Source organism: Myotis lucifugus, unplaced genomic scaffold (genome assembly GCF_000147115.1).
Source record: "Myotis lucifugus unplaced genomic scaffold, Myoluc2.0 scaffold_258, whole genome shotgun sequence".
NCBI lineage: Eukaryota > Metazoa > Chordata > Mammalia > Chiroptera > Vespertilionidae > Myotis > Myotis lucifugus.
In genome coordinates, this window is record NW_005871306.1 from 1,089,980 (window position 1) to 1,112,969 (window position 22,990).

At 44.5% G+C, this 22,990-nt stretch overlaps 1 protein-coding gene across 1 annotated transcript in view; it reads right to left on the minus strand.

Moving 5' to 3' along the window:
* Positions 1–7,196: 7,196 nt before the first annotated feature.
* Positions 7,197–22,990, minus strand: part of ZNF217 (zinc finger protein 217) — a 39,314-nt gene continuing 23,520 nt past the window's right edge. The window contains exons 3-7 of the mRNA XM_023762728.1: positions 19,222–20,957; positions 14,842–14,958; positions 12,167–13,729; positions 10,626–10,757; positions 7,197–9,270 (exon numbers count right to left, since the gene is read on the minus strand). Of these exons, the coding sequence (XP_023618496.1) occupies positions 10,648–10,757; positions 12,167–13,729; positions 14,842–14,958; positions 19,222–20,608 (3,177 nt within the window). The 5' untranslated portion in view covers positions 20,609–20,957 and the 3' untranslated portion in view covers positions 7,197–9,270; positions 10,626–10,647. The remainder of the gene's footprint in view (positions 9,271–10,625; positions 10,758–12,166; positions 13,730–14,841; positions 14,959–19,221; positions 20,958–22,990) is intronic.

Genomic DNA, 22,990 nt, shown 5'->3' on the forward strand with positions numbered 1-22,990 from the left:
GCTGGTGAGTAATCCAGACCTTTGCACCTACTGTTTCCTTTGCCTGGAATGTTTCTGTCCAAATGACCACTTGGCTCACTCTCTCACCTGCTTCAAGTCTTTGTCCAAACCATCATATTTTTTATTGCCCTCCCCCCTCTTACCCCCGACCTGACCTCCTGATTCTCCTCACCACTCTCTTTTCTACATAGTTCGGATGAGTTCTGACATCCTGTATAATATACTTATTTATTGCCCCATAAAGGCCAAAAACTTTTATATTTTCACGATAGGCCCTCAAATAAATGAGTGAGTGAGTGGATGAGCCTGCCCTGCCCTCATGGAGCTCAGTCTTGCAAGAGAGAGTCCACCTGTAGCCAGCTTCACAAATGGGCACTTCGTCTTGTGACCATACAACCCAGAGAGGGGCCCGACGTGCAGGAGGCGCCAAGGCTCTCTGGGCAACCACACCTGCATCGAACCCCACCCTGCCCAGACCCACCTGCGCCCAGACCCTCAGTGCTGCACTGTCTGAGCCTCAGTTTACCTGTTTCAAGAACAGCATTAAATTGTGCCGATCAGAAAGGCAGGTTGTGAGTTGAAATTTCCAGATTGCTCTGATTTTTATATTCCGGCATTCCCAAGTGCCTTCCTCTGCTATTTCTTTAAATTTATGTATAATCTACATGTACATAAAAGTGCCCAAATCTCAGTGAATTTTCGCAGATAAACCAGCACCCGGAGGAAGAATGAAGCATTGTCGACACCCCGAAGGAGGAGTCCCACCTCCACGCCACCCGCCATGCCTAACAGCATAGGTCAGCTGAGCCCGTTTTTGTACAAGAATATACCACAGTGTACTCACCCGTCCTATTGTCCCTAGGCATATGCACCTATGTATTTAAAGAACCAAATTATCCCTGGAACTGAAAGGTGGCCAGCTCAATGCCCAGTTCCTGGTCAAGGCACATACCCAGGTTTCAGCTTCCATCCCCAATCGAGGTGTGTACAGGAGGCAGCCGATCCCTGTCTGTCTGTCTCTCTCTCTCTATCAATAACAATAAAAATAAAAAAATATTTAAAAAGAAAATGATGCCCGGGCCTGTGTGGCTCCATTGGGTGGAGCAGTGTCCCATAAACTGAAAGGTTGTGGGTTCAATTCCCGGTCAGAGCACACACCTAGGTTGCCTGTTGCTAGTGTTAACGTAAAAAACCATTGAAACCTGTAAAGAATTTTTGTGAGTTTATTTGAGCCAAACTGTCGACATATGCCGGGAAGCAGAACCTCAACGAATTGAGATAGTGCTCCGGAGAATGGCAGGGTTACATCCATATTTATACATGAAATTCATTGGTGACAGATTTAAGGAGGTGGGATTAAGCTAAGCGGGGGCGGGGGAGGGGGGGAACCTCTAGGATAGGATAAAAAGTAAAATGATGGACACATACTTAGGTGGGTGCAGGAAAATTTAACATGATAAATGAATCTGCTGCATCTGTCCTGGGCCCAGCACACCTGGTTGTGCCCCAGGGGTTCCATAAAAAGGGAAGTCACAAGTTACCCAGATATCCCAAGGATATGTTATCTTAGATGCAAAAAGACAGATAGGCTCAGTTACGGTAAAGGTTGACCTTATCAGTGAAGATATCGGCTTAGAACGTAGCTGCCCACCATAACTGCTTTTAGTTAAGGTTTAATTTCAGACCATCCTTTGTGGTTACTTTAGGTCTCCGAGTCTGCAAAACTGCCATGCAGGCCTCTCCTGAGCTTGTCAGGTCAGCATGTGGCCCCTTTCGTCCACACTAGTTTGCAACTGGCTGGGATGCCTACGGTAGGCAACCGGTCAATATTTCTCCCTCACATACCTCTCTCTCTCTCAAAAAAAATCAGTAAACATTATTAAAATTAATTAATAAAGTACCGAAATAGTATTATTGTGCCTGCATACCATGCCTTCTGTACCTTAAAACATCTGAGTCAAAATTGTTTCTATCCTGCGGCACACCCAATGGGTTATTTGTTGGGTTAAACTTGGCCTGAACAGAAGTTCAGGAAGGCTTGTCTTGCTGTTGTTTTCATTCCCATTTGGGGCGATTGGGTGAGTCTGAGCATTCCCCTGTGTTCGTTTTCTGTAGGTCTCACGGGCCACACCAAGCCAGGTCCCATTCCAGAGTTCTCACCTTAGACTGGGGGGTGGAGGAGAGAGAAGTGGAGAGACAGAACCAGCAGGAGGGTGTGGTCAAGAAAGGGGAAGAGAGAAGGCTAGATGGGCCCCACCTGGAATCCTAGGCTCCCTCCCCCGCAGGGCTAATTTCTTTTTCTATTCGGACTTGACCCCTCCTTGCCAGGATAATGGGTTTGAGCCTGAACCTTCTTGCCCAACATCCTCCCTGCTGTCTTTCAGAAGCCAGCAAAAAATTAAAGCGGGGCTTGGGGCATTACCGGAAATCAATACCAAATGAAAGTGGTATCATTTCACTTCAGTGTTTCAATCAGTAAGTGCAAATTAGGTAATGAAAGTAAAGGCCAGCTCCTGGTAAGTCGAACTAGAAAAACTCTAAATATTTCAATAAAATTGCATTCATAGAGTCTCCTATTTCCTGTAGCATTGGAAATGACACAAATGTTCTATCTTTGAAAATGTGTCCCAAGTAGTTGAATACCAAAGCTGGTGGGACAAGTACTAGTAAATGCAGTTTGTTTGGAACAGCGCCACCTTGTGGCAAAGTTTATTTAACACTTTCCTGTATTGTAATGGCTAGTGGTCTAGTGGGTTAGCTGGCTCTATTGGGGAAAATAGTCTTGAATTATTCAAAGGGTTCAATTATTGACTATCTCCCAGAACACCCCTCTCGCATGCAATTGGACAGAAGTGTATTGTGCTCGTCACTTTCCTCATGACCAGAGAAGGGCTGGGTTCCAAATCCACTTTACTGCTTCTGCTAAATTCACCGAAATATCCACCTTTTACAACTATCCACCTTTCACATATGACCTGTATCTAATAGGTAGAAAGCACAGATCTCATTCAACCCCTTTACTGGCCCTGGGCAAGTTACTTCACCTCTGTGGGCCTCACTTTTCTCATCTGTAAAATGGTGAGAATAAATCACCACCTTAAGATACTGCATGTAAGTCCTCTGTGCTGTCTCTGGCACATAGTACACACCTTAATTAAAAAATACTTTAGCCCTAGCCAGTTTTGCTCAGTGGATAGAGCGTCAGCCTGCGGACCAGAGTCCTGGGTTCGATCCCAGTCAAGGGCATGTACCTCGGTTGCAGGCTCCTCCCTGGCCCAGGCCCTGGTTGGAGCTTGTGCAGGAGGCAACCAATTGATGTGTTTCTCTCACATCTATGTTTCTCTCTGTCTTTCCCTCTCTCTTCTACTCTCCCTAAAAATCAATGGAAAAATATCCTGGGACGAGGATTAACCAAAAAAAAAAAAAAACAAACAAAAAGCCTTAGCTCTAGTCAGGTAGCTCAGTTGGTTCAAGTGTCATTCCAATATGCCAAAGTTGCAGGTTCGAGCCCCAGTCAGGACACATAATGAAAAATAAATAATAATAAATACTTTATTGCTAAAAAATGCTAAGCATCATGAGCCTGTCAGTAAAATGACCCTGATAAACTTGCTCAAAAAAAAAACAAAAAAACACAACAGGCAGTATTGATGAAATGAATACAGTAAAGTGTGCCTCTATCTCTAATCTCCTGTAATCTGATTATCACAGCAGCCTCCCCACCCACACACACCCAGGAAAAAGCCAACCAGCAAAACATCTCTAGTTCCTACACACCTTCATCTCTTCTAAAACACCTGCCCACCCCTCACCATCTTGTCAGGAAAACTCCTTCCCCTTGGGGTGTGTAGAGAATAATAAATGGCCGCGTGCTGGGGGTGCCGTCCATTTCTGGCTATGGGTAGGTGGACTGCTTCCGTGGAGTAACTTAGCAAATACTCTCAAAGGCAGGAGGTTATGCGGAGATAATGCTGGACTTCCACCCGTCCCAGCAGCAAATATTAGAAGTGCCCCGCCCTGCACGAAGCCCAGGAGATACACAGATAACAGAAATCCCTGCCTCCGGGGAGCTCACCTTGGCCAATGGAGGCAGTGCTAGTGTCGGGAGGAAACAGGCCAAACAAAGACGGGGAGCTGGAAAGGCCTGGGGGAGGAAACAGGCCAAACAAAGACGGGGAGCTGGAAAGGCCTGGGGGAAGGGGACACACGAGTCCTCAGGTGTGGCTTATCCAAAATAAAAGTGTCACCAGGTTCAAAACAGCAGGAGCACCTGCTGACAGAAGAAGGCGCCTTAGAAGTTTCCAGAAGGAAAAGCAAGTCTGTGGCTGCCATCATGAACAGAAGAAAGGGGGAGGGGAAGCCTTTAGGTCTCTGCTTAGAAACTGGCCTGGCCAACCCGCCTGTGACTGCCCAGCCTGTCCCCACGGGTGGGATCAAAATGGCAGCTCCGTGAGGGGAGGAATCGGAACTTGGCTCCCGGGAGGCAGGTCCCACAACAGCAGGCGCCTAGCACGCAGGACAAGTTCAATGACTATTGCTGAGTAAACAAAACCAATGAGATTCTTTGGAAGTCATTTGATTTTCAGGAGAAACGTGTGCTCTTTCCTCAAGGAAAAATGAAGCAGCCATTGTCAGCTGTGCTAACGTGAGGTGGGCAGGGACTAGGTATGACCTGCACATACACCTATCCTTGCAAAAAGAAGCAACGGAAGGATAAATCAAAAACTAACTTTTGGGCCCAGCCGGTGTTGCTCAGTGGTTGAGGGTCTACCCAGGAACCAAGAAGTCGCAGTTTGATTCCCGGTCAGGGCACATGCCCGGGTTTTGGGCTCCATCCCCAGTAGGGACTATGCAGGAGGCAGCCGACCCATGATTCTCTTTCATCCAGGTTTCTCTCTCTCTCCCTTCCTCTCTCACTAAAAGCAGTAAAAACATTTTTTTTTAATGGTTACTTTATAGAAGGAAACAGGGTGAGGGGGTGGAGAGCTAGACATCCCCGAATACGCCTGGTTTTAGAGTCTGACTGTGAAAGCATGTTTTACGTAACAAGATTATATTGAAAAAGGAGGGGGAGGTAAAGCAGTGTCTAAAGATGGAAAGCAATGAATCTGACCTGGCCATACCTCCCAGGTCATTTCACTCTCTACCACGACTGTCCCCGAGGGGGACCCCCTGAGCAGACCTGCGAGCACTGGAGACTAGATAACACTGGCCCCACCCCAGGCTCCTGATTCAGCAGGCCTGCACCGAGCCTGATAACCTGCACTCCTACCCAATTCCCATGGTGATGATTTGCCAGTCTGGGGCCACAGTTGAGAACCATTGCTATAAACAAGTAAAACTATATTAAAAAAAGTTTTTTTGAAAACTTCATTTATGTAATCATGTTATCAATAATAACAGCATCAGGACTTGTTACATATAAAGGGTGTCCCAAAATTCACGCAAGATTTGAATTTTGCGTGAGCATTAACAACAAAAAATAAAAGCCTAATTTTACTTGGTTTATTGAATCAGATTCTAATATCTGTTGCCCTTTGATTTCAATCCCTTCAATTTGATAAGCATTACCAAGTACCAATTATGGCTTTGCGTATGTGCCAGCAAAGCCGTGGAGGCCATTTACCTGACGTGCTATTCCATATATAACCCTATACTGTATACTTTATGAATCAATAAAAAAATTTACCATTTTTAATTATAAACCTGTTTTCTCTATCAAAATTACTTCTTACGTGAATTTTGGGACACCCTTTAGTAAAGTAGGTTATCATGTTAATATCAGAAACCCAGGGTTTCAGAAAAACAAAATATGAAATCAAGATGTGTCTCTTACATTGACATTTCTGTCTCTCCCTCCCCTAAAATATCAAGGGAAAAATATTCTCAGGTGAGAATTAACAACAAAAAAGCATCATCTTAAAGAGGTATTTTCCTTCAATAAATGTTATTCCAGAGAGAGAGGGAGAGAAACAGATTGGCTGCCTCCTGCACACCCTCTCCTGGGGGATCAAGCCTGCAACCCAGTGACCTCCTGGTGTATGGGGATGATGGCCAACCAACCAAGCAAAACCAGCAGAGCTGAGGTATTTTTATGAAAGAAAATACATATTTCAGCTCCAGAGCTGAAGCAACCCGATGATGCACCCCTTCTCCCCAGATGACTGTTTGCAATCACCATTTCCCATCAATGGAACCCAGGGTCCATGGAAAATGTCTCCAGGTCTGCATCTCAAGTGTTCAGGATGAACCCAGAAAGTCTCATAGCAAAAAGCTAAGAAGCCTTCAGAGCGTTGTCTCAAACTCAAACACAGAGGCAACTTAGAGGAGCCTGTTGGCCAGAGACAGGAGACTGAGCGTCAAAAGTCCATCTGGCAGTCGTGTCTGGAAGATGCTGGTTGGTCCCCAATCTGGTGACTCCTCTACGTTTAAGCTGTCAGGGGAACCAAATCACAGTGAGGTCTGCACAGGAGTCCAACTCACAAATGCGTAAGGAATGACAGACTTTATTACAAGATCACCTTGTGTAACATTCCCAACGTTCGAGGGTTGCTAAAACCCAAAGGAGGAAGGTTGATGGGAAAACTCGATGCAGGTTGCTCACTGGGACTTCTGAACCCACCAGTCCAACTTATCACTACTGGTTGGAAAGCCCCCGTGCTATGTGTCCAGTGGTGACGCCACAGAAGTCCATAGCCCCTCCCCCCAACCTGAGCTCCAGTCTACCTTAAACCTCTAGCTGAAGTGACCAGTTCATAGGATACAGAGGCTGGAGAAACAGGTTAGAGGAAACCACACGCAAGTATGCAAGAAACCCAAACAAGAATTCGTAGGACCAAGGACCCAGTTTCTTCAATGAAATGTCGCCCAGGGGGGGTCAGACCAGCTAAACTTTTGTTTGGACCCTGAGTGAACCTATGAGCTGTGAGATGGCAGCCGGCTCGAGGAGCCTTGGCCATTCAGCCACGTGATCATAAAAAGCGCTGTTTTAGGGATGAAATTAAATCAGTCTGAGATTTGCTTTAGAAAGCTGGGGGGAGACGGGCAGGGAGGCGCAGAAAGACACAAAATGTTGCTTTGGATGAGGGTAGTCATTATACTAATCTCGCTACTATCGTGTCTGTTTAAAATTGTTTATAAATAGTTAAGTGAAACAAAATCGGAAACCGAACACAATAAAGACCAGAAACCAAGACTGCAAAACACCAAATCTATATTTACATCCACATATAATAACATAACTTTAAGCTGAAATATATCATAAATAAAACAAGTAACATCTACTGTTTGACAACTTAAGTATCAACAATTAAAATAAATCAAACTGGAATGAAATAAATACATAAACAAAAATCCAACAGATTGTACCTCTATTATATGTACTGTTGTCCCAAAGGAAAAAAACATACAAAACCAGTAGTATCCCAATAGTTAATACTGATGGACAAAAATAATAACAACAACATATTTTGGAATACAAGGGCTGTGAAAAAGAAAAAAAAAACTGGTATTTTTATACTTTTAGAAATGTGGTTAGGAAGGAGAAATATGAAAACCCCCATAATTTCAGCATAACACGAACTGACTCGTTTTCACATAGATTTGGTGATTTTTTTAAATAAAGGTTTAAGTTTCAGCCCTCTACTATGATGTATCCCCTTTAAGATTTACACTTATAGTCAGAGCAAGCTTTCTGTAACACTCATCAGATTAGCAATGATCAAGTCAATCATCTTCGCAAATGTGTTAATCTTCAAAAATAGGCTATAAAAGTGCAAAACTATGGAAACAAAAATCTAGATTATGTACATATGGCTCAGCTTGTGAACAGGAAAAGGGGTTAATAGTGTACGCTTTCCTGATACGAAGCACTTCGCTGCAAGGCCAGCAGACTGATCTCAGGCCGGTCTCCCTGTCACACGGGAGTTAAGACTTCTCGTTCACGTTGCATAATGAAAACAAAACAAACCAAAAAAAAAAAAAATCAAGATTCTTTTAGGACTTTACCCTTAAGACAAGAAACATTAACAGTGCAAAATTATTTTTCAAACAGTTTTCTGAGTAAAATGTTAAACCCAGGGGCTGCTGGAGAACTCAGCTACAAACTGCAAATTAAGGGGTGGGAATTTAAAACATCCAGTCGGCCAACTGGTGGCTCTATTCTCTTTAAAACCCAAATTGCATGTGTACTGAGAAAACGCTGTTGCTTTAAAATCAAAAATGGGAAGACAACCGAAGTCTAGAAGCAGGCCACTTCTTCCCTGGTTACCAGAAGGCTCAGGCCAGAAGTTCTTATTCAGAACCAACGTGTCTGAATATGCCCACTGTTGACCCCAATGCAGACGCACTGACTTCCAATACAAACCTAAAAATTTCCCCCAAACTTTAATTTCCTTGAAAATTGCTTCCAATATCTGCATCATGTATAATTTAGCGTTTCATTTTTTATCTACTAATTTAAGCAAACACCTAAAAAAACTGAATTTTCCAACAAAAATGATTCATTTTAGAGGAGACTAATTTGAGTAGCTCCACATACACTTTGGTGCGTGTGCTGGCAGCTGGCTGCTCAGAGAGGAATCGCTGCCCTGCAGACACCCACTCCCCAGAGGGGACCGTGGAGCGGCTCCTCCTCGGCGACACCATGACATTTGTGATAAAAGGGCACCAAATCAGAGTAGCTGACCTCGACATACACAGAAATATTCACAGAGGGTCAATACTTCCATTAACAAACTTTAAGACAACAGACTGCGGACAATTTTAACATAATACAAATCATCAAAAAATTTAAAACGTACATCTTAAATGGAAGAGCACAAATAGCAGGAACTGCTCAGAGTGAGGAGCTACATGAGGAAAAGGATGCACAGGGTATTGAAACAAGCAGGTACAACTTATATATGTACAGATTTTACCTGAGGTGCAAGCATTATATACTTTCTCCCCACCCACCCCCAGCCCAAATGATTCTTTTCAGCAGCGCTCAAGTATGCAAAAACTCTGCTTATTTGGTCAATTCTAAAAAAAAAAAAAAATATTATTCAGGGACAAAATAGAGATTTCCCGTCTCCATTTGTATACAACTCAACTGTTCCAACTATAATTTTTATTGCTATTTGGTACAAAAGTTAACAGAACCACTTTGCAGCACGTAGTGTTCCTTGCGCGTATGTACAGTACAGTCACAGCTTATTTCAGTAGCTTTCACCGCTCACTTTCTCGAAGGATGAACTGACTCAACTTCATGGAGCACACATCCATCAAGACCTAAGGGAAACAAAGGTGTAAAGAGTGACTGCGATAAAACGGAAGGCGGGTTTAACAACAACCCTAAGTGCACCAAACCAACAGAACCACAGAGCTCGAGCCCTGCGTGTGCGCTGGAGCTTGAACTCTGCAGTGGAAGTAGCGGGAGACAGACAAATAGACAGATTCCATGGTCATTGGTATTTATTTCACTGATTCGGCGGAGAGGAATGAACCAAGACTCACAGTTCACATCAGTGAATTCAGTCTGCAAAGCCAGTTGCCACTCCAACAAACTCTGCAAGTTTCTACCGTTTGAGAGAAAAATGTATGGACAGACCAGGAGTCATTAACAAAACAAGTGACTCAGAGTAACCTCCGTCCACAAGAAGGTACATAAAAAGTTTGTAACATTATCTGTTCAACATCTATCTAGTTATCAATGACAGTCCCGGCTATGGGCTAGGCATTGGACGAAGGACTCCCCTCTGGAGCTCAGCTAGTGGTGGGAGTCAGACATCTAGGTAAGACGGGTGGAAAAGGGCATGAACCACACTGGCAGAGGCAACACACCTGGGGAAGCAGCCTGGCTCTCTGCAAACATTTGCAGAAATGGTATGTGAGCTGGTCCTGAAGTATCACATACTTCAGGTTGTTTGACAAGAGGGTGCAGGGCCTTGGCCACTGTGGCTCAGTTGGTTGAACATCCTCCCATGTGCCGAAAGGATACCAGTTTGATTCCCTATCAGGACACATGCCCAGATTGCAGGATCAGTCCCAGTTGGTTGGGGTGCATACTGGAGGTAACCGATCGATGTTTCTTTCTCACATCAATGTTTCTCCCTCTCCTTTTCTCTATCGTCCCTCCTCCCTCCTTTCCTCCCCCCGGCCCCCCTTCCTCTCTCTAAAAGTCTGGAGGTTGCAGAAAAAGGCCAGTGCTGGACAGACAGGACAGTCAGCCTGTACTGTTAATGATGGGCTGTAGTGCACAGTGCAAGTAATCTGTCAGTAATAATCTGTTCCACTCACAACTACCCAACTCTGCAGCCACAGACAATACCATGGCCTGGTGCCAATAAACTGTACTGACAAAAACAGAGAACACAGTCTGCTGATGCCTGACCTACCGCCACCTGCTGGAAGAAGGATGAAATAAAACCATGTTTATAAAACATTCAATGCCTACCACAAAGTAACTGCTTACTAACTTTCAGTTGCTATCTTACTGTTTCTCTCCTGAGCACTCTAAGTTTTAATAAAACACCTAAAAAAAAATCTAAATGAAAATGAAAAGCAATTTTACTTTCTATTATACTGGCTAAGCTAGATGGCTTATTTTCAATTAAACAAAATCAATACATTATATATACACTCACCTTTCTTCCCCAAAATAGGAAATCAAGTTTTCTTGTCATTTGGCCGATAATGTGCATTCCCAATAAAATTCTCATAGTTTCTCTTTTGAAGCATGCTGCTAGATAAGTGTTGATAAGACACAGGCCTTTTTCCTGATTGAAAAAAAAAGTGTAAAAGGGCATTTAGAATTCAGTTTAAGCCATTAGGTAAGCTGTGGGTGGGCTGTCAGAGGTCAATTTTCTAAATTCCTAACTGATAATGTGGTCGGAGCCCACCAGTCCGTTGCGTCTTTAAGAGCCAGGAGGACATGTGTTACCACAGGATCTTAGGTCACTAAAGCTAAATCCTCAAAGTCCTGGCTGTTGTAGAAAGAACTAAAAAGCCAGAAGAAAAAAAGGCAGCATAAGATACTTTCAACCTAAATCCATCAAGAACCAAAACCGTGGAAGAGAAAACCACTCATTTAAAAAAGGACTCTACTTGCAACATGTATCTTCTCATCAAGTAAAGACGAAGTTTTGACTCATGTCCGCTTTAAGTGCAAGGGGGGAAAATGGGCGCATTTAATCAAAAGGCAACAAAAATTAATATTTCATCGCAACTTTTAAAATCATTGGAGTGTGGAAAGCAATTGTTTTTTAATTAGCGATCAATTCACATCAAGCTACCCCTGATGGGTACTGTCACCATACACAATCCATAATCTGACATCAGTAAGCACTGAGCTTACATTCTGCAAGAGGGTGAGATGGTTTCACCCAGTCTGCCGAGCGGGACAGGCCCAGGACACTCTCATCTACCCTTTCACAGGCAGACACCCCTGCGAAGCGCTGCCAAAAGGAAGCCGAGGCTTTGAACACACTCCCATGGGGAGAGCACGAGTTATCTATAAGCTAACAACTGACATATATGGGGAAGTACTGGCACTTTTGAAATTCTCTTAGTATTTCCCAAGGACTAAGTAGGCAGTATAATTCTATTAGTCCTGACATCAAAACAGCTCAAAAGATTGTTTAAGAGCAGTTCGCACAGGGTCTGCTCCTGACAGGTCAAGGTCGTCAGGTAGCATTTACTCCCTACCCCTGGCCTCCCTTGTGGGGGCACGTGAGGGCTGCAGGCAATTCAAGTTCTCCAAGATGCGTGCTCCACTCTAAAGGAGCTGACAGCCTAGGAGGGGTGGTAAGATGTGGGCAGAAGTTCCCCAAATCTCAAATCCCAGGGTAGGTTGGGTGTGAGTGCTGGGCACACCACATCTGTGGGAGGAAAAGACCTGATGGGGGGAGGTGACCAGGGCTAAATGGCACCTGAGATTTCAGAGCAGGAGAGGGTCAGGTCAGGGTTCCTCAACAGCCTTTCTGATTATCACCCCCACAAGGTAGAAAGATTAAATCAGCAAGAGAAAGTCAATATTCAAGAATAAGACCGTACCCTGGAGGGCTGAGCTTTGGGGACCACAAACCATGGCCAAACCTAGGAACACCCCGCTGTCAGACACCCCCTCCCTACTCTGTCCCCGGGAGGAACCCACAAGAATGCACAGCTGAACCTGGCTGGGCAGTACCTTCCAGCGCAGCGCCAGCCGCAGAGCCCGCAGGGGTGCACGTGTAGAGCGACCCGGGCCCGCTGTAGGGCTTGTGTAAGGTCAGCACATTGGCGGAGTCGATCTCGCCTGATGCCAGGAACCGCGGCTTGGAGGGCAGCACCGTTGGCGGCGGGCACGCATACTCCTGGGGCAGCAGCCTTGTGGTTCCGCGGCCCACCTGGTACTTGGGCAGGTCAAGGACCCTTCGGTAGTGGGGCCCAGGCTGCTCCGCATCCAGGACCACAGGCCCGGCTTTCGGCCGCTTGGGAAGCGGCTCTCCGAGCTCCAGGCTGGCAACACCTGCGCTGCGGCCATAGAAGTAGTCTCTTCCCGGGGGCGCCCACAGGCCCTCGTGCTTGGCCGAGAAGTCGGCCGAGCCATTGATGGTGCTGCTGCTGGAGGGCTGGGACACGGAGACCACCGGGGCTTTAAACTTTGTCTCTGGCCTTTTGGTCTTCTCCGGAGCAGGAGAAACTCCACTTTTAGAAAACATCTCCGAGGGCTGCTGCCTGGCGGCTGAAGCCCCCTGCGCCCCGATGCTGGGCTGTGGCCTGTGCGACTTCAGGTTACTGGGGGCTAAAGTGCTAGAGTCAGTCCCTGAGGCCAGAGGGGCCTTGCCTGGCCCTGCGGGACCCGGCTTCCCCTTCTCGGACGGCAGGGTCTTGGACTGGGCTGGGAAGGCGGGCTTGGGCTTGGGCTTGGGCTTGGGGAAACTGGACAAGGGAGGCACGTCTTTTCCCAGTAGAGCTGGTGGACAGCCGGTGCGTCTGTTTCTAAGCCAAGACTTGTTTCTACAGTTTTTGTGACCGTCGGGATTGTATTTATGCTCCAGTCTCTGATGCATCATTAAAACTTCTGGATAAAAGGTCTTGAAAGTACAAAATGGGCAGGTGATACTTGGGATTAAACTCTTGCTCAAAGAAATTGCCGGGCAACTGTGAAGCGCCCCGAGGGATAAATTTAAAGGTTTCTCTTGACAGTCCATGCTGGGCTTCACTCTGCTGTCTGCTGCCACCTCTGCCTTCTCTTTGAGGCCAACATCAGCCTTGTGGGCGGCAGTGGCGTCTGGGTGAGGATGAGGCGGAGCAGCCACTTCTGCTCTGTGAGCGAGGTTGATAGCCTGAGCTTCGGGTGCTGGTCTCTTCTTTAACACGTCCAAATAAGCAGGGGCAGGGTGTCTGCCTAGCTGATCAGCACTACCTTCAGTTGCATTTTTATTGAAATCCTGAGTATCTTTGTGTACTGGCAAGAGGACAGCGCTGCCCAGAACATTCTGAAAGGCAGGGGCCATCCCCTTAGGTTGCTTGGCAGGTGGGCTGCCTTTCACATCTTTGGCACCATCGAAAAATCTTTTCAAATTTTTGGTTTGCGCACTGTCGACGATGAGTAGTACATCTTCCGTTTCCTGGTTTTTCCCTTCGCTCTTGACCTCAGCGGCCACATCGACCTGCTTATCTTTGTGGTGTCTCTCCAAGTGATACCGTAGAGAGGTCTTCTGGGCTGCAGCATAGTCACAAAATTCACATTTGTATGGTTTTTCACCTAAAACAAGAAACACTACCGTATTACAGAAGTTTAGGAAAAAATCAAAAGAGATCTTTATCACACAGAATACAGGGCTCTTTCCTTTTCCCTCTCCATCTACTAATCTTCATATCCAGGGGTCCTCATGAGGTGTTTGCTTTATCACGCTTACTACACTGAGTATTTGAACATGTGAATACGTCTTAATTTTTAAAATAAAATAGCAACATTTTATACTTCTCTAACCTTCATAATAGCCCTATGGAAGTGAATATTATTATCCCATCTCTACAGCTCAGAAAACAGGGGCTCAGAACAGGTCAATCATTTGACCAAAGTTGCATAGCTAGTGAGAGGAAGAGGTGAAATTCAAGTGCATGCAGGTTCCTACCCACTGTTATAACTGCTTCTATAATCTAAAGAAAAAACTGTAAAATATATTCCCCTTTCATTCTACACTATAAAAATAGAAGCTGTGACCTTAAAATACATTAAAGGCCCTGGCTGGGTAGCTCATTGGTTAGAGCATTGTCCTGATAACTTTGCCAAGGTTTCAAGTTTCGATCCCCAGAAAGGGCACATACAAGAATCAACCAATGTCAATAGGAAGGTGATTGCCAGAGGGAAGGGAATGGGGAGGTAAAAGGTAAAGGGGGAACAGTGGTGATGGAAGGAGACTTGACTTGGGATGTTAAATATATATACAATATACAGATGATGTGTTGTAGAATTGTATACCTGAAACCTATAATTTTATTAACCAATGTCACCCAACAAATTCAATTTAAAAGTAAAAGAATGCATCAATAAGTGAAGTAACAAATCAATGCTTCTCTAAAAGCAATCAATAAATACAATTTTTTAAAAACACATGAAAGAGGTTTGAAAATGAGAGAATACGGTAATCAGAAACTAAACAGGAAACTAATTTCAAAATAGGAACTATAGTTCAAGTTACAATGATACTGAAAGTATTAACATGACAGCTGCAACTTGCATGCTACACATTTATTCTTAAACTAGTCCAAGGACCTACCAGATTATCTGAACAGCAACAAAAATCGGACACAAAGCACATTGTAATTCTTTTGATTAATACATCCTTTAAGAAAATCTAAAAAGTTCCTTACCTGTATGCGTTCTGAGATGAATATTGAGGTAATAATTTGAACGGAAAAACTTTCCACAGTAACTACATTCTCTTGAGGATGTCAGATGCTTTATTTTGCCTCCATCATCATTTTTATCTGAAAGCAGAAACAAAAATATGTAAAAAGACAGCTCAAGTACATCAATAAGGCGAGTTGACTGAAATTGTCTTGATAGAAACATTTTTCAAAAAGCATACAATAACTTTTATATTAGTGTTGGGTAAACCAAAAAGGCTAAAAACACACCAAATGTTTTGAGGCTGTCTGCAGTTTTATATCAAGCGCGTGTTTAGTTTTTTTGTTTGTTTGGGATGGGTTTTTGGACTGCAGCAGTTTGCTATTAAAGACTGAGTTTTCTGCGCAGCTGGCGTGACTCAGTGATTGAGCATCGACCTAGGAACCAGGACGTCACAGTTCAATTCCTGGTCGGTGCACATGCCCAGGTTGCAAGCTCAATCCCCAGTGTGAGGTGTGCAGGAGGCAGCCGATCAATGATTCTCTCTCATCACTGATGTTTCTCTCTCTCTCCCTCTCCCTTCTTCTCTGAAATCAATAAAAATGTATTTTTTAAAAAAAGACTGAGTTTTCCATTTGCTAATCAGGGAAAGATCATTGACAGCCAGATGCGCAGGCAGCACTCTCCACGTGGCAGAACGAGCAGGATCAGGCCAGCTGGAGCCGGACCTACACAAACGGCTGGAACAACCAGCTTCTTCAGAGCAAGTCTAATTTAGAAAACTGAGCCAATATAAATCACCAATTTTCCCAACCACCGGGGAAAATAGACTTTTATCTTAAGATTGGGCAAGTTACCACTAGAGGGTAGCAAGCACAACTTAATCTTCACAGAAAATAAAAGGTTTGGCACCAGCAACCACCTAGGAAAGTTTGTCAACACTTAGCAACGTTCTGGAAAGCAGATTGTATTGTCCACAGCACACACATGGCCACAATCTAGCTGACAAATCAAACCTGTCCTCAATTACAATGCGTTAAACTTTACACTTCAATCTGGACAGGATGATCAGGACAGTGTATCTTACAGGCAACAGAGCAAAGGTCAACTGGGGACACATAATTAAAGGATTGTTAAACATCACGCCAGCCCTCCAAAAGACAATTAGATATGCTGCAGTAAAAATACCTGCTCCCCCAGAAATGAGTGGTTAAGTTTTAGCTCAATGTCCTCTTGTTGTAGAGCTCATCTTATGAACATTACAATATGATGAGTGGGACAGCTATTAAAATTTAGCATAACTAAACTGGTCATTTTGCCTGGAAAAACTTATTTCCAGCTAAAAGGCTTCTCTCTCCCCTGCTCCTTCCACATTTCACATTCTCGATTATTTATAGCTCACTGATTTTAAAAAGCAGCTTACAAGCCAACCCTCAGTCAGCCTCCAGGTACAATAAAGACAGGACCGTACACTCCGTCACCCTAAGTTCCCCTGAGGAAAATGTGTCCACCACTTAACCTCTGAACACCTCTACATGTGCTAACATGGCAGAGACAACCCTGGATCTAAAAAAAGGTGCCACAAGGACTTTAAAAAGTAATCACAGGAACTATTATTAAACCCACTTCTAAAAGCTGGAAAAAAACTTGTAATGAATTATTTACTTCGCTTTTGGATCTTCTTAAAGGTAAATCTATGCCCAGCCGGTGAGGCTTACTAGTTGAATGTCGACCTGTGAACCAGGAGGTCACAGTTCTATTCCCGGTCAGGACACATGCCCAGGTTGTGGGTTCAATCCCCCATGTGGGGCGTGCAGGAGGCAGCTGATCAATGATTCTCTCTCATCATTGATGTTTCCCTCTCTCTCTTCTCCGTTCTTCTCATATTAAAACAACAAAAAAATAAATAAATCTAAAGAAAGCCAGGTTGATAATAAATTATAGTAAACTCAATCTAGACCAGAAGGCATCATCAGAATACAGAGCAGGGCAAAAGTAGGTTTACAGTTGTTCAAATGGAAAATACAGTAATTAATAAATACAAGAATAAAGTCTGTCACACACTCACAACTGCAAACCTACTTTTGCTCCAGCCTCATAAATCTAGGAAAAACAATTCCCCGCATACAGAACACCCAGCTCTCCTTACAATCACACTCAACTAGCCGAGTCTGCTGCTGGGTTGGTACCTTAATCGCAATTTCCTACTTCCAACTATGTGTCAGGATTTATGGTATGTTGCATCAGATCCAAAAGGTTAGGCAATGCCTTTGTTCTAACAGAAAGGACATGAAATGTCCACATCTACCTGGTTCCTGCTCTTTTTAGCATCACCTTTGATTTTACAGTGCTGTCCTTTAAGGACTGAACTTTTTATAGGCAAGCTGTGGAAATCATCCTTGAGAGGTGAAAGACAAGGAAAATTTCGATGAACCAATTTCGCAAACAGGGAAATCAGGGCAAAGAAAGGTTAAGCAACACATAATCGGTCACAAAACAATGCAGTGGCAGAACCAGACTAAACCCGGGTCTCGGCGCTCCCAGCTATAATGGGTATTCTAGTTGCCCGACGACCAAGCCCAAGTTTTCCATCAGGTTTTTTTTTTTTTTTTTATTAAAATTTTTAAAATGTTATTGATTTCAGAGAAAGGAAGGAGAGGGAGAGATAGGTAGAAACATCAACTGAGAGAGAATCATTGATTGGCTGCCTCCTACATGCCCTCTACTGAGGATCAAGCCCACAACCCATGCCCTGATCGGAAACTGAACTGTGACCTCCTGGTTCATGCTCAACCACTTAGCCACACTGACTGACATTCCACCAGGTTCTTCTGCCCACACCACCTGCTGGCAGAACATGGACAGGCCATTTCATTCCTCTCGGAGCTTTGGGGCATCTCTAGAGCCTCATTATTTCCCAATGATCACATGGCCCTGAACAGAACCGACTCTGAAAGATACCACCTAGGAGACTAGAGGGCTGGGTTTAAAGTTTTTTATGATGTCACTAAGACACCATAATGTATTTTCTGGACTTCTGAACACTGAAGATGGTAGTTCTCTAAGTGCTAGGTTTCCTGCATCCCAGGAAACTCAAAGCAGTCTAAATATCTGACATGAAAACCACGGCTCTCACATCCACCACGTGATCAGAAAAACAACCGGGCACAGGCTTAAAAGAGGATGGCAAGTCCCATGTATTATCTGGTCAAACTCATCTTGGGTCTCACGCGCAGACCTCTTACAGACATCCAGTCAAGTTACAACAAAAGGCAGCATTTGTTTTAACCGAAAACACTTTTCTAAATGATAACGTTTCTCTAAAACTAACTCATGTTCTCATCATCCACTTGCTGGGTTTTATAACTGCTTTCCAGCAGCAGAATTCTTTATTCAAGCAAAATATGATCAAATGGATGAGAAGCTCTGGGAGAGGAGAGGGTGGACAAGACTCCCCACAGGTGGAGTCCTCTGCCCTGGCTAGCGTCCACTGGGACTCCAGCAACCTGTTAACCAGCCTTCAATAGCAGCTTCCGGTTCCCATAATAAATGTCATTAGCACAGTAGAAACTTGGCAGAGCAAATGAGATTGCTTGAGAACCCCTTTGGTGTGTTCACATGCCCTGTATTTTACAGACACATTTATTTCTGAGGTAACTTAATGAACACTACCCCCAGACACAAAGGACGGGATACCAGGCACACCAAGTGGTGTCTCTAACAGCAGTATTCTCACTCTGGTTACCCATCATTCCTAGTGCCTTGTCACCACGGGAAATCCATTTGCAATAAACATATGAGAGCTGGGCCTTGACAGATAAGGAAGTTTACGCATAAGGGTATCTTATTTTTATAGGTAAGATCAGGAATGCCAAAAAAAAGTTAAGCAAAAGCCAGGGTCTCAACCCTGAGCTACTGAGTTTGGGAGGATCATTCTCTGTTGTGGGGCCATCTGTGCACTGGGGGATGTTTAGCAGCGTTACCTGGCCTCCACCCACTGGGTGCCAGCAGCACACACCCCCACACAGTTGTGCCAACCAAAAATGTCTCCAGACACTGCCAGATGTCCTCTGGGGCAGCGGTCACCAACCGGTGGTCCGTGAGGTCCAATAGGTTGGCGACCACTGCTCTGGGGCAAAACACCCCACTTAAGAAGCATCACTTTAGGCTGATGCACAAGGTAAAATAATGTGTGTCCTTTATTAGCAAAATATAAAATCCCAGAACTTTCAGAACAGGAAGAAACCTTGATAGATAGGCCTTTTAACTCAACCCAGAGGGGGTCAAGTGACTTTCGATAGGGTGGTATCCCAATAGCCTGGACTCCAAGGCCCCGGACCCTGAGCTGCCCAGACCCTGAGCTGACCGTGCCCTCAGAGGGCCGCGCCCAGCACGCAGCTTACCCAGATGGAGGCCTTCGGGAAGTCCGTCCTCGGATCCATCTTCAGAGCCTCCTTCTCGATCTGTGGCTCCGTTTTCATCCAGGGTGGCGGCTAGGTCTGGAGAACACGTCCTCAGCTGCCGGCCGTCCACAGACATGGTGGGCGACTCGGCATCTGTCCTCCGGTCCTTCTTGTGGACTCTCGAGTGCAGGACCAGCTGGTGGTAGGTTCTGAACACCTTGCCACACTCAGAGCAATGCGTGGGCTTCTCACTCTTACTGGACAACTTGGGGTCCACGTCCCCAGAAGGCACTTCACCGTTGGCATGTCTAGGCTTCTCCTTATCTTGTGCTAGGCCTGTACAACCGCTCTTATTGGATCTGGACTTTCCAGAACCTTCAGGATGGCTTTTACTCCCGTTCCAGATTTCTCCAAGCTCTTCTTTGTCCGAATCATCGTTGTCGGTGCTCCCTTCCTGCCCGGGCTGCTCCTTCACCTCCCGGCAGACGGCGACTTTGCCCTTGGTGGCCAGCTGCCAGGCCTGGTAGGTGGTGAATGGGTCGAGCTGAGGTATCCATCTGGTGGGCTGCTTCACGGTTTCAGGGTGAGCTTTGGGTCTGAGGTTTAAGAACTGTAGGAACTCGTCTCTAGGGGCTGGCATCCCCGTCTGCTGAGAGTCTGCCTGGGGACTGCTGTCACCGGAAGCCGTGTCTTTGGTGTGCATCTTCCTGTGATCAATTAGACTTTCTATATTTGGAAATAGGAAGCCACAAACCATGCACATCTTGAAAGGAGAGGAGATGCTCTCCGAAGCCTGCTCCTGGACAACCTCGTTGATGGTGACCGGGCTTTCCAAGCCCTGCTGCAGCTTGCTCTTGGCCCCCGACTTGCCGTTGTGTGTTCGCATGTGGTTCTTCAGAAACCAGGGCTCCTTGAACCTCCGTCCACACACGTGACACCCATAGGTGAAAGAGTCCTTGTGTTTTTTCATGTGGATCTCCACGTCAAACGCAACTCTGAACGTCTGCCCACACACTTCACAGCTCAGGTCTTCATTCTCTTTGCCACTCTTGTCCTTGGGGGGTTCTGTTCTCACCTGGCCTTTATCTAGAGGGCTGAGATACTCTGCTTCCACACGCAGAACTGCAGGCTCACAGAGGATGGGCCGGTGCTGCAACAGCACGTGCTTATTGAGGTCTTCAGAGTGGGTGAAGGTCTGACTGCAGAACATGCAGTCCAAGGGCGTGTAGCCTTCGATTTGGATGATGCTCTTCTCTTGCGTGGCTCTGAAAGGAACAGTGGTGGTCCCTTTTACTGACATGGCATCATCTAGCTCCATCTGGCTGCCAAGAGAATTGCCAATAACTTCCGGTCCATCCATATACACTAAGAGGGATTGAGTTGGCATGTTTCCTGTCACTTCAGGACTGTGTATAAAACAAGAATCTGGCTGAGGAATTTCTGGACTTGGAATAAGGCCACTTGTAATACTTGTCACTCACACCCCCAGCAGTCCTGGGCTTCAAAACTAGAGCAAATATTTGTTATAAAAGTTCAAAAGAAAATGTATATTCCTCTAACTTCTTATCTTCAGAAGTCTTAGGAAGCTCAATGACAGAGTATCACTGGTTCTTTCCGCGATGCTTTGATTCAAATATGAGTCAGCACAAATCATTACTTCTCTTTGTCTCCACTGAGAGCGAATGAGTCAGTTGAGCAAGTCAATTCCAGCAATCTGGAGACAAGATTTCCAAAACCTAGAGGGGGAAAAACAGAAAGGGTTAGCTACGGCCCGAAAGAGAGGGCTGGGTGCATGGTCACAGGGACCTTTTCCATGTAGCAGAGAAGGCATAACTTAACACAGTGCCAGCCTGTTAAACAAGCTTGTTGATTAAATAACGATTTCATTTATCCAATCAGCACACCTATTACATCACTAGAATTCCATCCAGTTAGGAAACTTAAAACATGGTGCTTTAATGGTTTAAATCCAAACTGTGCAGTTTCAGGATAGAAACTGTCCAATTCAGATAAATACATCTAAAATGTCACTGAACTGTACATCTGTATATTTATAAACAGCCTCTACAAATCTAGAGACTATAAAAATAAGATGACAAAGAAAGGTAAAATTTTAAAAGCCAGAGCTTCAAACTGTCTTATATACAAAAGAACAGATAAAAAACACACATGCCTGAAAGCACACTAGGGGATTACACACGTCGAACACACAAAATAGGGACCTTTCCTAAAATTCCCCTCAAGAAATACAGAACACCTCAAGATGGTGGTTCATCTTGGCCAAGGGAACCATAAGAAATTCTGGTTCACTGGATACTGTACACCCCAAACCACTGCCCAATCCCAGTTTGCTTTTGACAACTCTCTACCTTCAACAAGCATCAGGGAAGGCTTCCTGTCCAATAAGGAAATACATACAACACTACTTTGTGAATGTACACGTTTAAAATAAGATCCTCAACAGAGCTGGTTCAACATGCCTTACTTAGTCTTGAAGTCAGAAATGGGTCCTTTCATTTGTATCCACCTTTCTCATGTGCACTGGCTGGGGGGGGGATGTGACTGAATTTAGCTCTGAAGGCTGATTTAGAAGTCAATTTTCACTCTTGGAGAAGAATTAACCTCTAAAGCCAAAACCCTCCACCTTTACAGCAAGTATAGGAACCGTTTTTAAATAATCCCAACTACTTTAACTGAAGTCAGTTAATTCTACCCAAGAAAACAAAAGGGCATGCAAACTACTCCCACCACAGGCAGGCAACGTTAAAGAAAAAAAAAGTTTACTTTCCTTCTCTCCACTTCCTCAAAGAGCAAGCTCAAAGACGAGGAAATATTTCTTCACACTCATCAAAGAGAAACTGTTCATATTCCTTGTTATCTTCATTTTGAAAAAAACTAAACTTTAAACTTTTCCAAATAAGACTATAGATCAAAGATCAGAGTAAAGAAAGAATGCACTGAAGTATTCTGTGTTAATTTCTTAGTCTTTTGTTTGCCATCACAATAGAGGGTCAACCCATGGGCTGACTACCAACTTGGAGGGATACCATAGAAGACTCCGGAAACCTGAATTCTAGTCCTGCCTGAGTCACAACCTTAAAGTGGTCACCACATTATCTCAACCGTATCTACTTAATGCTTTTAGTGGCAGAAAAGGTGATAAATTATAGATCACCTCATAGTTCCAAAATTCTATGGTTCTGGGGGACAGACCTATATTTATGGACAGATATAGTCAAAAGAATACTTAATGACTATACTAATCAAAATATTAAATATTTGAATACATGACTGATCATTTAGGTTTCTATGCAGGCATTTATCATTCAACAAATATTTATTGACTGCCAGCATCCCGCGTACTATTTTAACTGAAGAAATTACCAGCACGTATTCTAGAAAAGCAGTTACCAAACCCTGACAACACTGTTTTCACTGGCCAACAGCTAAGTGAGAAAAAGAAAAACAACTCGAGGAGTTCATATTCATTTCAATTCGAATAAAGACTGCCCTCTATTTAAGCTCTTTTCTAGTTTTTGGTGCCAAAATAACCTTTTTAAAAAAAAAACAAAGGATGCAATGGCACATAGTAGAGGTGTGTTGTTGTTTTTTTAATGTCCTAATTTGGCAAAAATCAAAGTTAGCCCCCCCCCCCCACCATGTCAAACCTCAAACATTATTAACTTTTCTTTTTTGAAGAAAATTCACTACTCTGTGACATTTTTAAGTTTTGGGGAATTCCACTTTTCTAAAAATAATCTTTCCCCAA